The sequence below is a fragment of the Periophthalmus magnuspinnatus genome, chromosome 3 (assembly GCF_009829125.3).
Source record: "Periophthalmus magnuspinnatus isolate fPerMag1 chromosome 3, fPerMag1.2.pri, whole genome shotgun sequence".
Classification (NCBI taxonomy): Eukaryota; Metazoa; Chordata; class Actinopteri; order Gobiiformes; family Gobiidae; genus Periophthalmus; species Periophthalmus magnuspinnatus.
This window is the reverse complement of record NC_047128.1, coordinates 28,495,607-28,519,688: the sequence shown is the minus strand read 5'-3', so window position 1 is coordinate 28,519,688 and position 24,082 is coordinate 28,495,607. Positions and strand designations below refer to the sequence as shown.

At 40.3% G+C, this 24,082-nt stretch overlaps 1 protein-coding gene across 1 annotated transcript in view; it reads right to left on the bottom strand.

Moving 5' to 3' along the window:
• Positions 1-281: 281 nt before the first annotated feature.
• The window catches only part of igdcc4 (immunoglobulin superfamily, DCC subclass, member 4), a 32,090-nt gene continuing 8,289 nt past the window's right edge, over positions 282-24,082 (bottom strand). The window contains exons 2-20 of the mRNA XM_033988725.2: positions 14,689-14,988; positions 11,481-11,622; positions 10,328-10,461; positions 9,119-9,253; positions 8,635-8,787; positions 8,115-8,525; positions 7,686-7,850; positions 7,290-7,427; positions 6,971-7,153; positions 6,629-6,841; positions 5,876-5,977; positions 5,603-5,789; positions 5,211-5,338; positions 3,588-3,758; positions 3,345-3,470; positions 1,870-1,984; positions 1,535-1,769; positions 1,193-1,318; positions 282-902 (exon numbers count right to left, since the gene is read on the bottom strand). Of these exons, the coding sequence (XP_033844616.1) occupies positions 372-902; positions 1,193-1,318; positions 1,535-1,769; positions 1,870-1,984; positions 3,345-3,470; positions 3,588-3,758; positions 5,211-5,338; positions 5,603-5,789; positions 5,876-5,977; positions 6,629-6,841; positions 6,971-7,153; positions 7,290-7,427; positions 7,686-7,850; positions 8,115-8,525; positions 8,635-8,787; positions 9,119-9,253; positions 10,328-10,461; positions 11,481-11,622; positions 14,689-14,988 (3,695 nt within the window). The 3' untranslated portion in view covers positions 282-371. The remainder of the gene's footprint in view (positions 903-1,192; positions 1,319-1,534; positions 1,770-1,869; positions 1,985-3,344; positions 3,471-3,587; positions 3,759-5,210; positions 5,339-5,602; positions 5,790-5,875; positions 5,978-6,628; positions 6,842-6,970; positions 7,154-7,289; positions 7,428-7,685; positions 7,851-8,114; positions 8,526-8,634; positions 8,788-9,118; positions 9,254-10,327; positions 10,462-11,480; positions 11,623-14,688; positions 14,989-24,082) is intronic.

Here is a 24,082-nt window from a genome sequence, read left to right as displayed (position 1 = left end):
TCCTTAAGGCCCATTTCTCAGTGCCACAGGACTGCAGCATCCACACAGCTAAACCCGCAGAGACTGTCCAAGAGCCTATGCATTTGTCTACATTTTACTCCGGAGTGGACCATGTGGAACACTGAGGGAATCACCTCCTACAGTCTACCTTCATCTGCTTGGATATGAGGAAAGTAGGGTTGTGCTGGTATACCCATACAAAAAAACTGCAGACTGGTCTATGGAACTATGTGGTACATAGCAGAATACATTAAAATGTAAATATCTTTACAAGAAAGATATAACAATGAGGTGTGTAAATGAACTTGCTGTACCATGGTTGAAAAGTAGAGAATGGGAGGTGTGTGCCCTGATGCTAAGGGTACATGGGACTATGGGCACAAGTACGTGTGGACAGCTGAGGTAGCGTGCACCAGTCCCGAGCTGACAAATGGGGCAGAGGCCAGGCCCACAGACACAGCCTTGCCTGCAGCACTGGGACAGTGTCTGGACTCTCCGTTCTCTAACTGCTCTGTCAGCACAGAGCACACAGTCTGAGGTGAATGGAAGCCATTGGTGAGACCTGTGTCCTGTTGCAGCTCTGAGTCTGTCTCCAGCTCCCCTCCCATGCCCTCCAACTCCCCGTTGTGGTAACACTGGGACTTCATTGAGGGAACACTTGAGGGGATCTGGACCACTGTTTGTTCCAGTGAAGGCTTCTCCTCTGTTTGTGGACTGCACTGGCTTAGAGGAGAGTATGTGTCCTCTGATAACGACAGTCCCCTGGTACAGCTGCTGCTGGACTCCTCTCTCTTACTGCCTTCCTCCCGGTGTGCTCCGCTGGGGTCTGATAGCTCAGAGTGAACTATGACTTCTGCCTCGACCTGGTTATTGCACGCTGATGCAGACACACCGTCCATGTCCTGCAAATACAACAACAGAAAAAGTGAAACTGGGACCAACAACTAAATACAACATAGTGAAAAACAATTAAACCAAATCAGCAAGTTAAGACATTTTTAATACACATAATACAAACTAAACTTAAACTTACAAACTTAAGTATTAATCTATGTATGTAGCGAAATGAATAGCATTTGTGGATTTATATACCATATAATAACTGATTTAAGAGCAGGCCGGTGTGTCTACTTTAATGTGACATGCTAATCACAGACACCTGCACAGATACTATGTTAGCTGCTTCCCTTACCGTGCCATTCTTATTCATTAGCATGTTAGGGACCCCATTAACTACTGTCGGAGAGACGTCTGTGACAGTATCTCTGTAGCTTGTGATTCTGTTGGCCCAGTTATGACTGACTGACCCATTCCAAGCCTGGGAAAAGAACACACATATATATAGTTCTACAAATATTAAATATATCCACTGTAAAATATTAATATTTTTCAGCTTGCATATTTTATTACTGGAATATACTGAAGTAAAAACAGTAACTATCTAACTAAAATCTGGCAGGAGGATAAGAGTGTAATAGTCTATAGTACCGGTGTACAAAGTCTGTGTTTTCTGAAACCATTAGCAGGTGCTAACCTTGTTCTCAGAAGGGACACTATCCTCCCCTCCCCCTGAGTGAGTACTAGACATCAGCCGCTGCTCCTCTGGGGCCTTTGCCAGTGGATGACCACACTCGTGGCTGCCTGGAGGCATCAGTGTCTCCAGTTCATGGCTGTAACTGCACTCTGGCACATTAGATGGAAGATGGCAGCCAGCTCCTCTCCTGAACTGAGGAGTAACAGCTGTGGAGTCCAAGCCACCAGATAGCTCCCTGAATAGAGATGAGGTATATAGGAGACAAGCACTGTTATTAATTCAAAATGGATTCTTTATTTGGAGAGTATGGTACAAGCACTAGTCAATGACAGCACCTGGACTTGATGTTGCGGAAGCTGAAGCACATGCAGAGGAGGATACAGATGAGCCCCAGGCACACACCAACAATGATTCCGGTCACTGTAGGGATGTCTAATTCTGGTAGAATACCTTGAAAGAGAACATAAAATCAAGAATAGGAATTTACATTTTAAGTCATATTATATCTTTTTTTTTTTCTAATTTTACTTGGAAGCCTCCATATTTGTTATCACCTAAACAGAACATGCAATTTAAAGACTGGTTAATCTGGCTGTCAACCGCACCTATCAGAACTCAGGGAGATAAGGCAAGTTCCCAAACTTGATATGTATTTGTATAGTATAGAAAATATGAGTAGTCTTGGCTGACCAGGCCACTGTATTAGTGGAATTCCTGTAGCTACTCTGCTTTACCAAGGTAGTCTCGACCAGGCCTAGCTCAGGCAGTGCACTGTGGTTGTCTGCTCGTCCTGACAGGTTGCCCATGTGGCATTGAAGTCAAAATTGTATTAATTTATTTCAAGGACAGTGCATACTACAATATAAATATGTCACAGTTAGCCAGAGGGCTATTTTATCTCTGTAGTCCCTAGACAGACGCTAAGTGTGAACCTACAACAAGTAAAACTACAGTTACATTATTACAGGGATAAAATACATTATAACAGAACAGTCAATAGACAAACATTAGACTTAGACAGCCACAAACAGCAAACAAACAAAATAACAATCAAGAGGCCAGCAGGGGGCAGCCAGAGGTGGATGGGACAGCACTGATTTTCAATTAGCTATTTTTTAAACAGAAATTTAAATGAATGCATAAAGTGCATGTGGTGAGGTTTGTGACAGTAGGTGTGGTGTTCCAGTCATGAGCAGCTCAGACCTAGAAGATTGTTTGGCCAAAGAGACATTTCCTGAGGAGGATGGTACAGTCCCCTCTCTATGATCTGAGGTCTGGACGTGTATGAACTGTTTGAGTGGAGGAAATGACAGGCCATGAACGATCAGTGACCATGAGACACTGATGTATTTGTGTATATGACCATGTTTTTTTCCCAGGTAAGAATGTGTTTTTGTAATAATGGACAGTGGTGACATGAGTTGGGTTTCCGGTCAAGATGTTTATGCATCGGATCTGCTATAGCAACCCAGGAATAGAAATGTGAAATAGGGTTGACGTAATGACTCTACGTATGTTCCAGTTTGTGTAAAAGTACATGTGATACAGTAATACATGCTGACTCATAAAATACAGACATCAACATTTCACCTGAGTCTCACAGGCTGGGAAAATTGCTTTTCCTTTGATACTGTACCATTACTATACTATCGACAATGAAGCAAAAGCAAACAGTGTCAATAATAATGTCCCACAGAACTAAATCTTCTCAACTGAATGCTCAGTTATAGTATAAAAGAGCTCTGCAGATGCATGTTTTTGTAACTTGAGGATAGTTACAGGGGAAATTATAGAATAAATGAGTGCTTACTATACGGGATATTCACGTCCTTCACAGGAGAATAAGGTCCTGGGCCCATCTCAGTCGATGCCCCTAATTTAAAAAAGTATTGTGTCCCACTAGTCAAACCTCGTATCTCAACACTGGTTATGGTACCTAAAAAATATAAAAGATCAGTCAAAATGGTTAGATAATTGTGTTTGATTCTTGGAAGATCAATTCAAAAGCACTGAAGTTAATATTTACTTAAATTCAATAAATGAATATTCATACCATCCTGAGAAACATTGTTCCACGTGTGCTCTGGCTGGCTCATGTTGGTGCTGTACAATATTGTGTAGCTGGTGATGATACCATTAGGTTGCAGTGGGGGGCGCCAGCTCACCAGCACAGAGGATGTGTAGAGTGCATTCAGCTGCAGTTCCTCTGGAGGAGAGGAAGGCTCTGGAAGAAGGAGGAGTGGGTCAGTAATTGGAGACCTTAAATGAGCCCACACAGCTGTCCTGAGTACAATATGTTTCAATGTGAGATGTGTGTGACAGCCATCTGTGCTGGTGTGTCCCTGCCATCTGGGGCCAGTGGACTGAGCGGAGGTGCTTGTGGTGGTGGGAGGGGCAGATGAGGAATGGGCAAGGGCTCAGGTGATGACACACAGCAGTGAAGAGCACTATGGGGTGACTGGTGCTAATAATGCCATTAGAAGTGGACCAACCACACATGGTCCAAACTCAGAGCCACGAGCTTTCAGCAAAATCAACTACATCTGGGTCTTTCAGTGATCCTGCCACTTACCAGCATGGATATCAAGCAGTGATAATGACATGCACTAGAATCAACAGCAAATTAACACTAGATTTGGATTAAGTGACAGTGGCAATGGTTTACAGTGGTAAGTTACAGAAAGGTTAAAATGAATAAAGAACAGTTTAACTGATTTGCAAAAGTCTGATTTTCACTATTTACTACAAATCATGCCCATTGTTAGTTCCGGGGATACATCTAAAAATGATTAAAACCCCCTCAAAGTCAAAAGAAATCAGCCAAGAGATCAGGAAGAGAACTGCCGAGTTGGGTGCACGTCTAGTTCATTCTTGGGTGCAATTTCCAGACGCCCAAAGGTGCCTCAGTCATCTGTTCAAGAATTATACGCAACTATAAACACCATGGGAATGTCTAGCCCTCATACCCCTCAGGAAGGAGACTGGTTCTGTATCCCAGAGATGAATGTGCTTTGGTCTGAAATGTGCAAATCAACCCAAGAACAAAAGCATAAGACCTGATGAAGATGCTGGCTGAAGGTGGTAAGAGTGTGTCATTATCCACAGCAAAATAAGTACTGTACCAGCATGAGCTAAAGGGCCACTCTGCCAAGAAGTAGAACATTATGTGGAAATACTAAAACAACATCTCAAGAAGTTGGGCTTGGGAGCTAATAGGTCTTCCAAATCGACAATGGCCCAACGCATACGGCCAAACTGGTTACAAAGTGGCTTAAGGATAACAAAGTCAGTGTTTCGAGTGATCATCACAAAGCCCTGATCTCAATCCTATTAAAAATGTATGGTCAGACCTGAAAAGCCATGTGCGAGCAAGGCGGCCTTGGGTCAGTTACACTAGTTCTGTTGAGAGGAATGGGACAAAATTCCTGCCGACTATTGTGAGAAGCATGTGGAAGGATATTCAAAACATTTAATCCAAGACATACAGTTTAAAGGTAATGGTACCAAATACTAAAAACTGTCTAAAATCCTTCTGTCATTGTTCTGGCATTTAGCAAATAGAAATCATTTTGGTAATCCTAATTGATCTAAAACAGGAAAACTTTCAGCTGTATAACAAGTAAGTAAGTTAGTAAAAACTGGTGATTTTTCCACAAAATCCAGGATGGTAGCTTACTATCAGACAGGGTGGTCTCCTGCACAGTGCTACTGAAGGGCCCTGCTACGTCCACTCCATTAGACTGCACTGCCAGCTCATATCGAGTGAAGGGCTTCAGATCCCCCAGCAGAATTTCCTGCACAGAGCTGCATGGACAGCAAACACTTTTAAAATACCAAAATATAACATAACTTGATAGAAACTGTTACATATAAGTAAAGAGAGATCAATAGTCAATATAATGTATATATGAATTTCATAACCCTATTTCACAAAATAACACTGTATGTGGCATAATCCAAACCACTGAAGCACTGTAATGATATTACATAATTATTTATATGAACAGTTAATTATTCAACACAGGAAGAGTGCAGAATTCAAACTGATAAACACTGATATTAACTGACCTGGTGTGATAGGAGACTAGGGATGCGTTGGTGGTTCCGAAAGGGCTGCACCTCACTGTGTAGTTGATGATGCGGACATTACTGAAACGCGGTTTCTCCCAGCGCAGCCAGATGGAGGTGGAGCTGTTAGCCAGGGCTTGGATGATACTTGGGGGCAGAGGAGGAGGTCGGGGAGGAGGCCAGGGTGCTTTGATACACACAGAGATGCTAATAAAATTGTTTTGAAGATTTTATTGGTACATGAGAAGTCATAAAAGTTAAGACGGAACTTACTCCTGTTGTGAGTCTTGTCTGTGCGTCCCTTCCACACGGCTGCTGCTCCATCGGTCTGTTTAGTAAATGCCCACACCCTCACCTCATACTGGTGGTCAGGAACTGAACATACATAGATTGAGTTGAGACATCACATTTTATAGTTACATAGGACACAATTTGCCACTTAAGTTATTCTTTTTCTGAAATGTCGATTGACAAGGAAAAAATAAATAGTGGCTCTTGAAAATAAATTTAAAGCCTTTGTCTTTCAGAAATAGAATGTATAAAATGATTGATAGATAAATAGGATGGGACCACTTAAAATACCTAATTGTGATTTTTCTGGCAAAATGCAATTGCTTTTCAGTCAAAAGTATGTTTGTAGAGGTCTAACTCTCAGGTTGAACATGCTTTATGCATAGCATGGAAACATATAAATGTACTGTTTGCAGAGAGTATTACATTAACATGTACAGTCTTTGTGATTTAATTGACTGCTGAAATTGCAAGTATGATTTGACTGGAGAGATTAATCTTGCAACACTATTGTCCACACTCTCTTGCCTTAAAAACACCTCTAATGATCTGAATCAATTGGTCATGAATTGGTCATGTAGAGCCACATAGATAGCTGTTTCAAGTAAAAATGACTACCTACAATCTTATAGCACAACAGTCAGTAACCAGTCAATTGCACTGATCAATACTAAACAAAAATTACAAAATCCCATAATGTATTTCAAAAGTGAAACTGACTTTTTTGTGACATACCCAGACCAGTGAGAATGTGGTATCTGGCCTTCTTGCGTAGCCTGATTGTGTGCATCAGCAGTGGTCTATGGCCGTTGGAGGTGTCGTCCGATTCCACTTCCTGACAGGACAACTTGTAGCCTGACACCACCGTGTGATTAGGCGATGGGTGCCATGTGACGTTGAGAGAACTGACTTTGGCTCTGACTTTCAGCTCAGTAGGTGCGAAGATGACTAGAAGAGAATGCATACAAAATCAAACATTTTGTTTCAAGGCGGGAAGAATCTTCCTCAAAACCATCACTTTCAGATTTTCAGCCCAAGGCATTTAAACATAGTAGAGACAACAGTCCTCTTACTTACCCAAGCTCTGGTCACTTTGGTTGTAGTTGGCCAGAGTTTGGTGCTGGGCCCATTCAGATGACACTCCAAAACCAATGCCTGTTCCAGCTGCTATCCTCAGCCTGTATGTCTGGTTGGGTTGCAACTCTCTCAGAGTAAATTGGGTCTCATTACCTCCCACCTCCACCGAGTAGATATTGTCCACTGTGGGAACACATATAATAATGCACACCATGCACTCTATGTCGCTCTATAAATAACTGGTATTTACTTTTTCCACATCTACAAATGTACGGCTATACAATGTAAGGGAGGTATTGATCAATGACATTTTGCTCACTTTGGTCCATTGCACTGTACTCAATGCGGTAGCGGGTCACAGCCCCTCTACTGTGCTGGGTAGACAATGGCTGCCACATGAGTCGAATGTCTGTTGGTGAGGAGCTGGCTATAGACAGCTGGGGTGAAGCACTTGGCACTGGAGGATGAAATGCACTTATTAGTATTCTGTAATGCCTTGGATGAATAAAAAAAAAACACCATTTAAAGGAAACTTTCACTTAATGAGTTAAAGACTAAGTGAATATTCAATAGAACTTCAAACTTTCTACAAATTACTTACACAAGAAATAGTGGAAAAGCCAAAGGTGGTTCACTATATTTGATGCAATTAGCTGGATAATTTATTTTCTAGCATTGCACACATGTACAGAGTTGAAAAAAGAGAACTTCTCACCATCTTCCAGCATCTCAACAGTGACAGGCAAAGAAGGTGGACTGGCACCCATGGGTGAGTAAGCCACCACAAAAAATGTATAGGCAGTGTGAGGAAGAAGCTCTTTGAAGTAATACTCAGTAGTGTCATTGTTCATTGCAAACTGGTACTCCACATTATCAGAACCTGAAAAAAATGTGTAACGTTAGTAGATCTTTAGTTGTTGTTAAACATAAAAATCTTACAAAAAGAATTTCAGGCTATGGCTTTCTTTAAAGTGGAAATTTAAATTTTACACATGCACCATGCCACTATACTTGTCATAATATTTTTGTTTGAAATTCCCCAAAAGTTTTCGTACATTTAACAAAAATCAACTTCACAACACTTTGCACTGGGGTCTTGACAATGACCATAACAATGGTTAAATAGGCTAATAGAATACCAGACCTGCAGCCCCTTGGCAGTGCACAGAGTAACCGATGATCTGGTCTGAGTTGTACTCAGGTTTCTCCCAGGTGAGGAGGGCAGTGGTGCTGGAGTGAGGGGTGGCAAGTAGGTGGCGTGGGGGACTGGGCAGACCCTCTCGCACAATAACAGTGAGCCTGGCAGTGGCACAGGCTGTGCCCAGGCCATTGTCTGCGATGCACTGGTAGTAGCCTGCATCCTCCAGTGCCAGCTGGTTAATGAGCAGCACTCCAGGGCTCTGGATTTTCATGCGTCTGAAAGGCTGGAGGGGCTGACCGTTCTTCAGCCATCGTAACACTGGGGCTGGTTCTCCAGAACTGTTGCACACAAACCTGGCTGTGTTACCTCTGGACAGGGACACTGACTCTGGAGGCTGCAGGATCACTGGAGGAGCTGAGGAAAAATGAAAGGCCTATATTAAAAAATACTACTTGCATGAAAAGTTTATTTATCTACATTTATCAATGAACAGGGAGTAAGAATGCAAAAGAAAAACTCATACCAGGAACATGCAACTCAGCCGTTGCAATCACAAACTCTCTGGTCTTGGGCTTGTTAGCCCTGCAGACATATACCCCAGCATGATGACGCCTTGTGTCCCTGATCACCAAGTTCGTTGCCAGGACGACCACATCAGTGGAAACAGGCTTTCCATCTGATCAAAGAGTAAACAGGAGACAGTCTGGGGTGATACAATAATGATGGAATAAAAGAGTCTGGCTTTCAGCTTCCACACAAACAGCATGAAAAGAAGAGGAGATGACAAGAGTATATAGCTGTAATCTAACAAACCACCAACAGGTGGCTCTGCAGCCTTTACAGGTGGGTTCACCAAGTTTATTCACTACATTATATTGCAGTTCTGAATATTAACTTTATAATATATTGAAAGTGGGCAAACTGACAGAAATCAGAATATAAAATAGAGTATAATTAAGAAATTACAGCAAATATGTAAACTATGCAGTTTGCTTTTTGCAGTCTACCTTGCCTGCTCCAGGAGACCAGGGGTTTGGGCTGGCCTTGTGCCATACACTCCATCACGGCTGTGTGACCAAGAACTACTGTGGCATTCTGAGGCGGTGCTACAATCACCACTCTGCCCAAGGCCTCATCAGAGCCTGCAACAACAAGGCACTTGTCATCAGAGTGAGCCAGGTGGCAGGTTACTCTTTTGACAGTTCAATTCAAATGTTTCAATTTAGTGAAAACAAAAAACATAGCACCTTTGTGTGCTGTTGTCTGTCATACAGAGCAGCAGCACACTGTGATTCAACAGTATGTAAGCCAAGTGGGACGTCTGTGTATGGCCACTGTTTACACTGATACATTTTTTAAGTATACTTCTGCACAGAAAAAAAAATGTAAACAAAAAAAAGTGTGAACATCCTACCCCAGAGAAAATTGTGTGACAGTAACCTTTGAAGTAAGTATGTTTTAAATACCAGGTACATAAGAAACCTATTGTTTGTACCAAAAATAAGGGTTTAAACCCTATGTTCTAGAGTTTTGTTTTTATAGAGCTCTGGTGTGACTCTGATGGATGTGATGGGATTGACTCTGACATCTGGTACATCTAATTGCACACAAAAGAGTCTAAAGTGGTTTCCTCAAAAGGTTTCATCAAAGCTGAGACAAGCAGAAACAAAATGCCACAAAATGACTTAATTAACTGTAATTGCATCTGTGGTTGAAATGTTCTATATATGTAGAATTTGAATGCACTTACATGCTGTGGTAGTTCTATAGGATGTCCTTTGAGATAAGTCGTGCTTAAGAACAAATTCAATCTTCACATTCTTTGTATCAATGCATCAAAGTAATGTAATTTCTGAGATAGAAGAATGTAATATTCTTTATTCTAACTTTGTGCAAGTGTAACTTTTCTGGTGGAGAGTTCGTCATCTATTTGAGATGTTATTGCTTTGCCTAAAATGTTCAGCAGTATGGTATTGAATATTATCTTCATGGGAAAAAATAAGAAATGCCACCAGACCAAGTTACAGGTCAGATTTGTGGTTGAACATTCCAAGCAAAGCCCTTACATCTCCATGAAGTGCATGTGGTACACCTAAAAAATGCAATACACAATAAAAAAAAAATCCACTTACAAACTTGTAAATGTGGCTTTATGTCTCAGATAAACACATTTATTTAAATCTCAGTTGGATGCAAGCTAGGGTAAATCCCATTACCTGTGGAGACAGTTAGCGTGGCCTCTTGACTGATGTCTCTTCGTGCAGAGTTGGATACAATACAGCGGTAAGAGCCTTCATCCTCTGGGCTCACCTCCACAATCTGAAGCACTCCATTTGGAAGAGAAATGAATCTGAAAATAACAGAAATGATACAATACATTGATATTTAATACTTTTAGAACTTTAATAAATTAAATTGTGTTCGTCTTTTCAGAGGTTTTGAAGGATGTCTAACCATTTCATTTATAAAAAGAAATAAAAAATACATTGTATTTGAATATGATTATTCATAAATCAGGGGGAAAAACTCAATGCATACTTTGGAAGCATTTATATTTAGCCTTTTTTGGTGATTCAGATTATGACAAATGGAAACCGTTTTACTGGGTTTAAAGGGGGAGAGAAAATAAAGAAAAAAATGATACACTACAGAACATAAATAGCAGCTTTGTTGAAAACTGTCACAATAATAGCAGCAGTTATAGCAGCGAGAAATAGAAAAGACCATCAGAGGGCTGATTGAGGACAGAGTGAGACACAATACAGTGAGGAGAATCCAGTGATACATCAGCATGCTTTGGCACATCTGTGAGAAAGCCTATTAGATGAGGCTGTGCAAAGGGGAGATACACATTCCACAAATAGGACCTCATAAACAGCAAGCTGCTGGTGGGTCACATTGGGCCACAGCAGCCATTAACACTTACTCTTGAATGCACCACAATGCGGAGATCAGAGAAGCCGCCACGACAGGCCAGTGTAATTAGTGATTATCGTAAAGGTGATTTGTAGAGGTGTCCAAAGCCTGATATGGCAAGAACCTGAATACTGTAGTACAAGTAACCCCTATAAAGACTTGCAATCCTACTGCACTGCTTTCAGACTGTTTTCTGTCATGCACAGTATCATAAAGAGTATATGTCTGTGCCCATATGATTGATGATCCAAAGAAATAGTAGTGCATACCAAGAATAGCGAATGTCGTGACGTTAATAGCATTGTTATAAAGTTGCCTAATAAGTCAAAGGGTGACCTTTCTTAAATGTAATATAATTCAATGCGTCTTTCCTACTTTATCTGTCTAATTTCAGCTCAGAACAATGCCATACATTACAATACAAATAAATTATAATATTTTCCCATAAGGCACCTTGGGTCATGTGGCACCGGCCCTTTATTCTTCTCCCAAGAGATGAGTGGAGCAGGGATTCCCTCAATCTGACACTCAAATCGGGCCACTCCTCCAGCAGGAACTGTCTGTGCAGTAGGCTCTTGATGAAAGTGGGACAGACCTGATGAAATGCAAAAACAAATTGTCTTGGCTATACATTTTATTTACAAAACACTTACACGAAAATGCTATTATGTGTCTCTCACATATTCATTCAAACCTAAGCAAAGCTTCAATTGTGGGCCACCAGGGGGCAGCAATGAGTAATGACTAGGGGCCCCTGACCTCTGGCCCCTGCAGGCTGCTGGGAGAACAAAAGTGTTGGTCTGTGGAGCTACTTTGCGTGTAATTCTGAAGAGAGGTGGATCAAAGCACAAGAAAGAGCAGGAAATACTCCTTCAAAACATCATTCATCACAGTCTGCTTACTCTTTATAAAAAAGTATCAATGTTTCTGTGAACATTTTTTTCACTTAGAAAAATACTATGTGAAAAAAATGGTAAAAAGTAACGGAATTTTAAATCTGATGTATCTCGTGTAAATAACTTATGTACGAATCACTAAGTCCATTCAACGTTAAACTTAGAATGCTTCTAAATGTGGATAAATGCTTAAGTACAACATACAAATGTCCAAACAAGTTTAAAAGTCAAAGGAAGAGTGCAGACATTTGCTGATCCCCTTTCACCAGCTGTGACGACAACAACACGAACATCTGTGTTTTCCTACTGCTCTGACTGGAGAAGTTTCAATGAGAGCAAGAAGCTGAACAAATATGTCCATAGATGGGAAATGCAATAAAAAAATACTGTTATAGGTGTTGCATCAAAGGACATGCCACAGGGTGATGGCTTTGAGCCACGGCAGCAGCAGTGAGGAGCATGTAAACACAGCACCTACAACACTGGCACTCTGCCTGATGGCCTATGAGGCAGACATTTCACATAGATTAGACCTGAACACAGCCATGGCAGGGGGATTTGGGAGCACTGCATGTTATAACACTGGGCTCCTATTGTGCAGGAACAATATGGACACTCTCTGCTGTGGCTGCTCTTTTCCCATGACTCCTGGGTCCTGCTGTGAAACTGAGGGCTCAACACAAAGCAAACACTCACATGTTGCAATGTTGATACAGCCATGTGATGATATACTCCTAATAAGTGGTGACGCATCAAACATATAAGATATGTTCTGTTGTTTCTTAGCAACACGTATTGTACGCTTAGGTGACCCTGCTTGCGCCTTAATGCACTCCTAGATTAAAAGTGTGTGTTGTGGCGCCCCTGTCATTAGTGTCTCTGCGCTGTCCTTGACTTTACCCTGGCTGCTTCTTTGTCTTTGTCTGTCGCTCTATCTGTGCCCCACTCTTTGGCCCCACAGCTATCAGATTGCAACGTTTTCTCCTCCCCTTCTGCAAGCAGATAATTCCAGCTGTGACCTCTCTACAACACAGCTTTCAGTCTAAGTAAGACCGTCAAAAGCCACATGTAGGTCCCTACACCAGCACACATTTTCAAAAGCTTAGTTTAATAACTATGCACATTTATTTCTTGAATTGTAATCTGTAACAATTCTTATTTCCTCCTAAAGGCATACTTTTACATTTTTAAAAATACTTTCAATAGACAAATATTCTAACTTCCTATTCTTCATCAATTTAGGTTTATATTCGCCACACTTATTATGCAAAATATATGGGTTGCTAAACATAGAATTATAACCACTTGTCCATGTTGGTGTTACAGGTTGCTTTGAATGGCCCACACCACATGAGGCATAGTGAGTAAAAAACAAGAGGCTTCAGTACTGTGTTATTGCAGCTATGATTTCTTTTGGTCTTGTAAAGATGCAGTAGGAAATGAGAATGTCCGGTCAATGTCAATGTTGAAACAGTTTGGCTCTGACCTCCTGCGCCTCAGTCCCATCTACCTCATAGCCTAATGCTGCAGATTGAATTCAGCACAGACGCACACACTCACACGCACGCACTCTACAGTAGCTCCACATGTGTGTGCACTGAAGGTCATTCTTAATGGTGTCTGCAGCCCTTTCTTTCACCATCACCGCAAAGTCTCTTCACCTTTTTTGCGTTCCCACCATTTATCCACTCCTGCTCTCCGCTGCTTATTGTCTACCAAACAAGAGGTGCTCATAAATAGGCATGCGACGGCTGACAAAAGAGAGGACATTCAGACTGGTTCCTGCCTCATTCAACACAAAGCTAACGACTAAATAAAGAGGGGAGAGAAGAACCTCCTCAATGTACTAATGATTTCACTTTTCAGTCGTTTCTTGACTTTCTCCACTACTTGAAAAACCCAGGCATTATTAGATTGTTTTGTATACGGATACTGCTTTGAATGAACACTGTAAATTTCATAGGGTTTTGCCATTACATTTGTCACCTTTTGATGATCCCCATAGGAATCAATAAATGTGCACCTCCCTAAAAATATACACTTTCATGCACTTAACCCATCAGTATCCACAAAGCATATTCACCACTCACAACACTGTACTCCTTGCTGTAGAAACATATTTTCCTGCCCATTATAACCACAAAATGTCTGTTCTACAAGAGTCTTTAGAGTGTTGTTCACAAAGTTTACATTCTGAATTGTTTTGTGTCTTGAGTGAACAGTTTTGCAAAGTGTGGAATAGATTTGCCAGATATATTACCTTATCAAGTGTCAGAAAATGTGCAAAAGTCACACTTAAATTAGCACTATACACTATAGCGCCATTTTCTCAGAGCCTAGGTCAAATTTAGACTTTATCACAATTAATTTATACTAGTTTTGTATGGTCATTAGAGGAAACTAAAGACAACTTCTTCTTCTGAGCTGTATTAAACTGAGAAGCACTGACATCATCTGACACTATCATCGAAATAGAAGAGTATCACAGGAATCACGTCACAATTAGATTTTTATCATCATATTTTAACCTCCATCTAGTTTCCTTTAACATACCTCCCCTTCAATGTTTTTTCTACTTTCTTTTCTTAATTTTTTACTACTTTCTACATTTTCAGTCAATCTTTTCTTCACAACATGAACACACATACATTTTCATCACAACCCTAAACCCCAACTACTAAAATATTTTGTGTAAAAGAACCCCCTTTCCAATACATATACCCATGCAGCGCTTCTCATCATCATCGTTATGGGTGAATACATACTTGCAAGAAGTATGCTGACGGCGCGGCTTATAAGGGCTCCGTGGGCACTGGCAGTCACACAGCTGTAGGCGCCCTCCACCTCCGCAGACGCAGTGGGCAGCAGCAGCAGAGAGCCATTGGGCAGGTACTGGAGGAAGTCTGCCCCCTCCAGAGGCAGGGGTCGGCCATCCTGTAGCCAGGTGAAGTTCAGGGGGCTATCACTGGAGCCTAGGCTACAGTCTAGCAGCACAGGCACTCCCGGCTCTATCACTACATGGCTAGGACCGGCTCCACAGCTCAGTTCCAAGGAAATAGCTTTATCTGCAAACAGAAAATAACAACAGCTGATTAGATTTTATAATCCAAAGTACTTCTCAAGTCCATGAGTATGTAACCATTACCATTACTAGAAGAAAAAAGGCAGCGAGGTCACTACCAGTAAATAAATTCATCACAATCTATTGAATCTATTATGCCAAGTTTAATAGTTCATCTTAAAATCCCCATTGGTTTAACATTAGGCAAACTCAAAATACTCTGAGATGTGACGACACAGTGCCTTTGGATTCACAATATTCTACAATATGATGTCACAATTTCAGATGGGAGGCGGGGGCCAATATAATTCATGGATTTTGAAAGAAATAACCAAACAGAAAACCCACAAATCCCATCATTATTATTTAAGAATTGAGTAAAACATTTCCATATAAAATAAATGTTGTATGTAAAGTTCAACTAACTAACACAATCACATGTTTGTGATTGAATTATTCTACCACATTTTGAAGCAATTGTATAAAACATATTAGTTAGTGCTGACAGAGAAGAGGTTAAACTTTATGCCAGTTTTTGTTTCATGTGCTAAGGCCATCTGCCATTTTGAAAAAGCAAATTATACAATATGTACCATACACCATACAGACCTGTGGAATGTTGTAAATGCGATTACATAATATGATGTCAACTAAAAACCCAGCACAGTCACAGCTGGTCTGGAACATTTTGACAGAACTGGCAATCGTACAGCGCGACCTCATATTCCTCCATTGATCATAGCGCTACAATCACATTAACACATTATAACAACAAAAGTGACACCTAATCCGGAGGTATGATCTTGCCCAAGAACACAACATCAGTGAGGGGGGAAGAAAAGGGATCAGACCAACAACCTAACAGCATTTCAGATGACATGCTGTGTTCCCAAGCCACTGCCTCACAGAAGACAATTACAGACATATTCTCAGCATCTACAAGACCAAATCAAATTTACTGATACTTTATTACAACTGTATCATTTGTCATCTTTGGCTCACGGTGTCCTCTTTATCGTATTTTAGGCCCAATAGAAGTAATGCAGTGAGCACATTAGATTGATAGATGTGGTAGGCAAAGGGTCCAGTGGGGAAAGAGGAGCTCTCCAAATGAATTGGGCGTAGCCGTTAGCAGGGATTTGTGTGTCAGCAGCAGGCCATTGCTGTCCAGGAGAGAAAAAAAAAAATCCCCCTTGTGTGGAGTGTGGGTGGAGCTGATGCCCTATTAGAGACTTAGAACTGTCATTTCCAACTCAATATCACAGTGTTTTGGGGTGAGGTTCCATTATAGTTTCATTATTTCAATAGTATTTATGGAAAATTTATATGAGGTCTAAAAAAGCAAGTGCATTTCTGAAAAAGCTGATTATTATTTGAATGAGTATGTGTCTTTGCATGGCTGTATTACACACTGCTAACATAAGAACTGCTGCCTGTAAACAGTAATCAGATAATATATATTACCAAAAGTAAGGCTCTAAGATATATCGCAATGACTGGAATTATTTACGTAACCCAACTTCCCCCACAAACAACAAAATATCCTGTGTTATTCTGCATAAAAGCTGCTGACCCTGTAATTTAACACTGTACAAACATGATTTCAAATGCAAACTGAATCGCAATGTTCTTCCGAAAAAATCACTATTAAGGTAAAAAAAAAAAAGTAATCTCAATATCAATTTGAATTGTAGAGCAAGTATATCATGTAGAGGGGAGTAAAAACAGTCAAACCTATACCTGAGGTCCTGTGGTGGGCTGAGAATCCTAATGCAGCAGGTGAGTTTTCAGCACACAGCTCCACACACACGTCTCATTCCCAGTTCAACTCATTAGGTCTCATTAAGTCATTAAAATGTTAGCAGCCATTTCCCAGCTCTCTGTTGGCAGTACCACATGGTAAAGAGCACAGAGGTGTTTGCAGAAACTAAACTAATTATAGTTCATTCATATAAAATATATGTATTCTTATTCATTTCAAGTGTAGTGATCAGTATTAGTGATGAGTAGGACTAGTCCTTTAATCAAATAATCGGTCTTAGTTGGCCAAGATGTCTATTTGTTGAGTAATATATTCCTTTACTGGGAAGAATTGTTAACTTTATCTCAGCTCAATTTCAGACTCTGTAGATTTATTTCAACTATAAAAACAAGTAAATGAACCTGCTCTAAAACAGTGTGCTAAATGTGCTAAAACGTGCCTGTAAATGTCTTGCTTTAGGTTCATGTATCTAACAAAAAGTGAGTGGATTATATTTTTTATATTTTATTGCATATCCCCAAAACAACCATTGCAACTGTTAACATTTTTCAACATTTTTCAATATATCCTCTTTAGAATGTCTTAGGTTGAATACAGCCCTAGTGAGAAGTGTGTTAGTCATCTTTGTTTTGAAACAAATGGATCATGTATTTTTCTGACTGCTTGATCCGCCTCCGTCTTTGTAAAATACAGCACAATTCTAATACAATATCATATCTAATACATTTCACATTCTATATGAACTGTAAAGACCTGAGTGGACAGAAACCTCTTGAATGCTTGCTGATTTGCGCACATGTCCTCAGAGCAGACTGTCCTGCACGCCGAGTCTCGTGAGGACACAGTGCACTGGAGGGGGCCAGGGCAACAGTGAAGTGGCCATTTTACCATTTTACTGTGCAAGAGGGAGCTGCTGGAGAGGACTGGGCGCAGAGCTGTGAGCCCAAGGTATGCTGAATGGACTGCCTCGGCATGATTCCAGGAGGTTCATGGCAGCTCTAAGTAGAAAGATGACAGAGGTTTACAATGTGGAGAATGAGAGTGTAGAGACACTGTGGCTCTCTGGGGGCTTTTCAAATTATAAGAAGCAATTTAGAGCAGCAGCTTTTTAAAAAAAACTCATCTCATTTAAATGTTTGATTTTTTTTTACTGATAGCGCTACAAAAATCAACCCTGGATATCAAACACTGAGAACTACCCATAACACAGGGGTTTTAATGTGGTCAAATATTTATAGTCTCTAAAGCACATCTTTTTGAAATGAAGTCAGTTTTGATTTAAAGTTTTGTTGTCAGACTCTGTTCCCATAGAATACACATAAAACCAATCTATCGTAGGCTGGTTCTAAGGATCTGCAAGTGAAGTTTATCTGACAGGGAGTGATTGATGAGAGGCCAGCTCAAAAGCCCATGTTCCCTGGAGCCTTTGACCAAGTGTAATGCTGTGTTTTGGCTGCCTGTCCAATCAGTCCACTCTACATTCTGTTGTTGAATCCAGAAAGGTCTAAAATCAGACAATAGAGGATGACAAACCACTGTCCTAACTTGGGATGTTCCAATCACATCTGCTTATTTGTAGCATGTGTCATCAGAAGACATATCCACTTGAAAATTCTTGTAACATTCAGAACAAATATAACTTCTTTTATATGAGTTAAACGTCTTCGCTTGTTGATTCTGCAGAAATCCACACTGTTTCTTAACCCTCTGTGTTATTTTCTCCTTTTTTCGTGTAAGCCTCCATCTTTGTTTTGACACATAGACCATGCATCTCTTTGTTTAGTTAATCTGCCTGCCAATCAACCCACATGTCTTTGTACAGTTTTGTTGAAGCGTGTGGTTCTAGCTGGCCAGGTTACTGTTTTGGATGAACTGTGTTAAGTTTATGGCCAACATTAAGACTTCATTCATCTAAGGCACTAACAAAATCCGTTCATTTCACATGGCACTAGTCACAACGTTATGACTTAGCAGGGTATATCTATTTCATATCACATACAAGTATCAACAAGGAAATGAATGACTATGGTAACTGGACCAAACTGCTCTATTTACAGGCAGACTGACAAAATTGGGCTGAAACTGTTATCTGTGAAAGAAAAGAGCAGCGCATTAACTCTCATTCTGTGGATGTCTCTGTTAATGGGTCACCTATTCAACAACATCTAAGTGAAAGATGAGTTGCAGAAAAAGCTGAGTGAATCAGTGCAGCACAGATATTAAAGGAGCTCAAATGGAGGTCAAGAGAGAATGGACACCACATGACCCCATAGCCACAGCTCAGGTTTCCTCTCAGCCAATGAATACAGACACCTTTTACAAGCCCAAATCACAGCTATAAGACTGAAATAAGCATGTAACCTGTGGATTGTAAGGATCTTTGTTTTATTGTTGTGGATAAAATGTTGTAAGTAGTATTATTATACTGGGTTACATAAACTCTTCCCAGTAGGTTTTGAATTTGGATCTGTTCAAAGTTCATATTTTAAACATGTCCAGAGGAATTGACAAAAATACAGAAATATGAAGTGATAAACTACTGCATTACAGTATTTGTACAGAACTACAGGGTTAGCCATTTTTATGCAGGAGAAGTTCATTCAAATTGCAATTTTGATTTAACTGCAATTTGTCTAGCAAATCAAATACAAGTTTTGGATGGATTTATACTCTTTGACTTTATTTCCATATCTGATATTTGTGAAGTCTTGATAATAAAATTGGTTCCTATCGTATGTGAGAAGTGGTCACACATAATACAAGACAAACAAGGACATGATACACTATAAAGCACTGAGTTTTTATATCTTCATTTCTATATCTTTGAGACAGAATTGAGATCTGATTTGTGGCGCTTTTGTAAAGAGCGACTATGCACTTCAAAGCACCGCATGCACCTGGTAAATTGACACTAATTGCTAGAACTTGCACTTTGGAAAGCACAGTATGTGGAATTTGCATTATAGGAACAAGGCTTTCTAAAGGGTTGTTGGAGTGACTGACAGCACTGAAGAGTACTTTGTAACAACACGGGAAAGTGCAAGTGAGGCACAGCCACAGACCTCAGGCCCAGATCATCTTGCCGGCTTTGTTTGATCATTCAATTACCTGCTCCATATCAATATCAACAAGATAAGAATCCTGCACCAGCCTACACGTGTGGGGCCTCAAGCCACACCAACATGGGCCCTAATCAATACTTGTAAGCCACAGTTGTGATAACACAAGTGGCCAGACAGCCAGCACTGAGCTGTGCAGTGAAACTATAATGTTCAAATGCTGTCGCAGCAGTTGTCTGAATATTAGTCCCAGTGTCACATAAGCAAAGTTCATTCATCTTTAAATACAAATATTATAAAAGCTATACTCTTAGAAAACATTGTACAGTTTAAAAATAATTCCTAGATAAATACAAAATTTTATTGAATTTGAATTTGCATTTTCCAATGGAGCTTCGGCCACATGCTTGTCTCCATGAAGCTATTGGTTTGCCTGGAATGTTCCACAGTAGGGCATTAAACTTCTATCTTCTATCATGTGTTTTTTCTAAAAATACTTTCATACATTCATCTTATGAGTGGGATTTAAAGATTACTTTTTATTTTGAGTCAAATTATTAGCCAACTGGGTGAGAAAACTACTTATTCTATTGGTGATATAATACAATAGTAATACAGTTTAGGAGTGCATTCTGAAAGATTTTGTTGTGCACTGCTGTATGTGTACTATTGTCATTTCACATTGCTGTCATAGTGTGGCAAATGTGCAAGAGAATTTGCCAACTGTATGGACGATATATTAAAACTTTATAGGTCCTATTGTATTTGATAAAGCTTGTATTCAACAGCAGCGGCGGTTGTTTTTGAATATGGACTTGTTTCTCATTTGGCTAAAGAGCGTAACTTTTGGCATCAGTCTTCTTGAGTCGTGTAGAGCAGTGTTTACTTGTTTTAGGCTCTGCTCTGGGCTCCACGTCTCACTGAGCTCACAGTGGAAGTCTATGAGTCACTCACAACATGAACAGCTGCTGTGTCAGGTGTGAGCGCTCCAGCTGTGCCTCTCCCAGGACACTACTGCACCACATACAAATACACTCACCCATACACACACTAAAACAGGACTGGGGAGTATATGCCTGACTTTTGGCAGAAATTTATTTTGTGCTTTTGACATTTATAACCAACTTGGTGTTAATCTAAAGGTACAGTTTGTAACTGACTCGAGGTGGCACGTCATCTGCATGATTAAATGGAAATAGAAAGTTAAAACAATACTTTAGATCATTTTCCATGGACAAATTTTTCAGTTTTATGTCATACTATGCAATATTATAGCCAAAGTAACAAATAATAAGAGTCAAGTTTGTGGCGATGTAAATGTGCTCTGATTAAGGACGTATGATTTTCTGAGGTTTTCAATGTAATAAAAACAATCATAATGAAAAACATACCTTGATTTTAGTTTACTTTTGACTAAAATGTTACATACAGCGGCTTTAAGTTATTACAGCAGAGGGCTAGTCATTGGAGCAGTATTTTTAACAGTAACAGCACTCAGTACTTGTGTTATAGAATTAGCAGCATAATAGAAGAACTGGAAGAGGACTACTAATGAAAAAGAATATGTAATTGAATTTTCTGCAGTAGTAGTAGTAGTAATAGAGTAAATTCACTCTGGAAGACCTAACTGCACTCCCACCTCCCATCTACCTCACTGTTTCTCTAGAGTTTACCTGCTCCTCTGCCTTCATCACCTCACTCCAATTACATCCAATCACCACCCAGTCTGCCCAATCTAGTCTAATAGGCATTTTCTTGATTTATTTCAAAATGGTTTAAACTAAAACAAAGGTTTAAACTAAACTAAAAAGAATTAAGGTAACTTGAAATTCCATGTTGTCCACGTCTCTGCTATCCTTAGTGGGCTTAGTGATGCATCCCTTGATGAAGAGTTTTCTGACGTCTTGAACAATTATGGGCACATAACAATACAGACTGATGATCCCCACTCTCCTTACTACTATAATGCCATTGTTGACAATGAGCGTAGAGCTGCCTTGACAGCACTTGAACCCTTGCTGCCTCATACACTTCAAAGTCAAATGGAAACTTGTCAGATCAGAGCTCTTTCACCTGAGTACATAGAAACTGTCAGTAGCACCACCCACAGTTTATTCAGTGAACTGCAACAAATATCCAGATGAACAGGCCAGTCTTTTAAAGCAGTGTTGCATGAGCACATTGCTACGTGCAGCCAGTCAAATACCTGTGAATTTGGTCAAACTGAACAAACTGAACCACAAAGTTACTATGCTCCCCCAATCACCACTGAAATCCATTGTGAAACTGGGAAAGTGACTAAAACTGAACTTGTCAAGCCAACGCAATGCACCTGCACCCATTTTATTTCCCAGAGCTTTAAAACTTACCCAAAAATGCAAAAAGTTGAGCACATAGCCTGAAGTGAAGCACCTGTGTCAAAAGAATCACATTCTTTCCGCCTAAGACAGTTCTTTGGCAAACTACCTTGTCCTGATCATGAGATAGACATTGACACATGGTGCAGTAGTGTCGAGCTTGTCCTTCAAGACGTAGATCTGTCTGAATTACAGCGCTCTTGTAAGATCTCGTCTTGTGCCACTCGCAGAAATGTAGTCAAAGTTTTAGGCCCCAAAGCCTTACCTCTTGCTAACATTGAGGTGGTCAATTCAGCTTTTGGCACAGTAAAGGAAGGCGATGAGCTTTTTGCTAAGTTCCTTAACGAACTTCAAGATGCAAACAAAAAGTCATCCCGTTATCTCAATCGATTACAGACACCTCTCGCTAAAGCTCAGAAAAGAGGCGGCGTTGCACCCAGTGAGGCAGACCAACAAATGAAAGATAAGCCACCCCCATTTGTAGAACTAGAAGATAAGCACACAGCCAAAGAAAGCGGAATGAAAGAGCACTTTACTGCAACCAATCCAAAAGTAGATTCACATTTCATGGCTGCAAACATTGACCTTGACGCCTCAATACAAACTGACCTTACTGAAATGCGAATACAAATGACTGAGCTTTAGAATCAAATCTCAAAAATGAAAGTTCCAAAAGGTGAACAACCAGTCACTGCCCCCAAACAACCTTGTCAAAGAGTTTAAAAAAAATAAATCTCAGAGCTCCAATCCCATCTTGCCACACTCAAACCCCCAAGTCCTAACATAAAGAAAATAGATAACTCCAAACCTAAGAACAAGATATAAAACAAACCCAAATCATCTGAACAAAACCAACCGACCCCAACAGTTGCAAAAAATAGACCAAAGCCTTGGTACTGCTGCAATGCAATGAAGACGGCCATACTATCTCTGCCTACTCCACTCATCCAAACCTGTCTCTAGTCGCGGAAAAGAGAAACCAGTCAAAAGAACTGAAGTTAAAGCGGGACAAATAAAACAGTCCCAACCAAAAGCATTCTTACAAATCCAGCTCAAGTACAAATCAGTAGTCAAAACTCCAGTTGACTTCTTGTTAAAGGGTCTCAAGGGAACACTATGTTCCAATCATTCTATGAAAACAATGTGTCAAACCTTGAGATCCACTCCATAAACGAGTTGCTTGAAACAGAGGCTGCAAATGGTCAAACTGTCCCTTTCTAAGGTTTTGATATTACTACACCAAAATAATGTGTATCTACTTATGCCTTAGTTGTCCCACATACACGGTCCAATAATACTTTAGAAATTCTTTACAAGCCCTACTCGATTCAAAACAACGTCTTTGTTTATTTTGTATTTTAAAGGATTTTACTCTTAGAAAATTCCATTACAGGTTACAGAGTGGTGCTTTGTGTGTAACAACAGAGACAGTCTTGGTCTAGTCAGATTGTCAGGGGAAGAGTCAGTAGTCATACCATCAGGTCAGGGTCATGTCTTAGAGGGGTTAGTCCAAACACCAAAACATCAGACAAGTGGGTTGTAACTGAGTCAACCTCCTCGCTACCAGGTGGTGACCCAGTTACAAACGGTTTAATTACTTTTCCAGACAAACCTTGTCAAATGTTCCCAGTTGTTTGAGTCCCTTTTCATCACCCATAGTGGTGGTGAGAAAGAAAAACAGTAATGTAAGACTCTACGTAGATTACAGCAAACTAAACCTCAACACGATCAAAGAGGCATATTTTGTCCTCACTGGATGAAAGTGTTTTTTGGTCCTAGATATCAAGAGCAGCTACTGTCAGATCGAGGTTGACAAGAAAGACAAGCACAAAATCACCTTTGTACAGTCAGCCAGTAATTGTGCAAGTTCTCTCACTTAAAAAGATGAGAGGCCTGTACTCTCTCTCATAGATACACTTC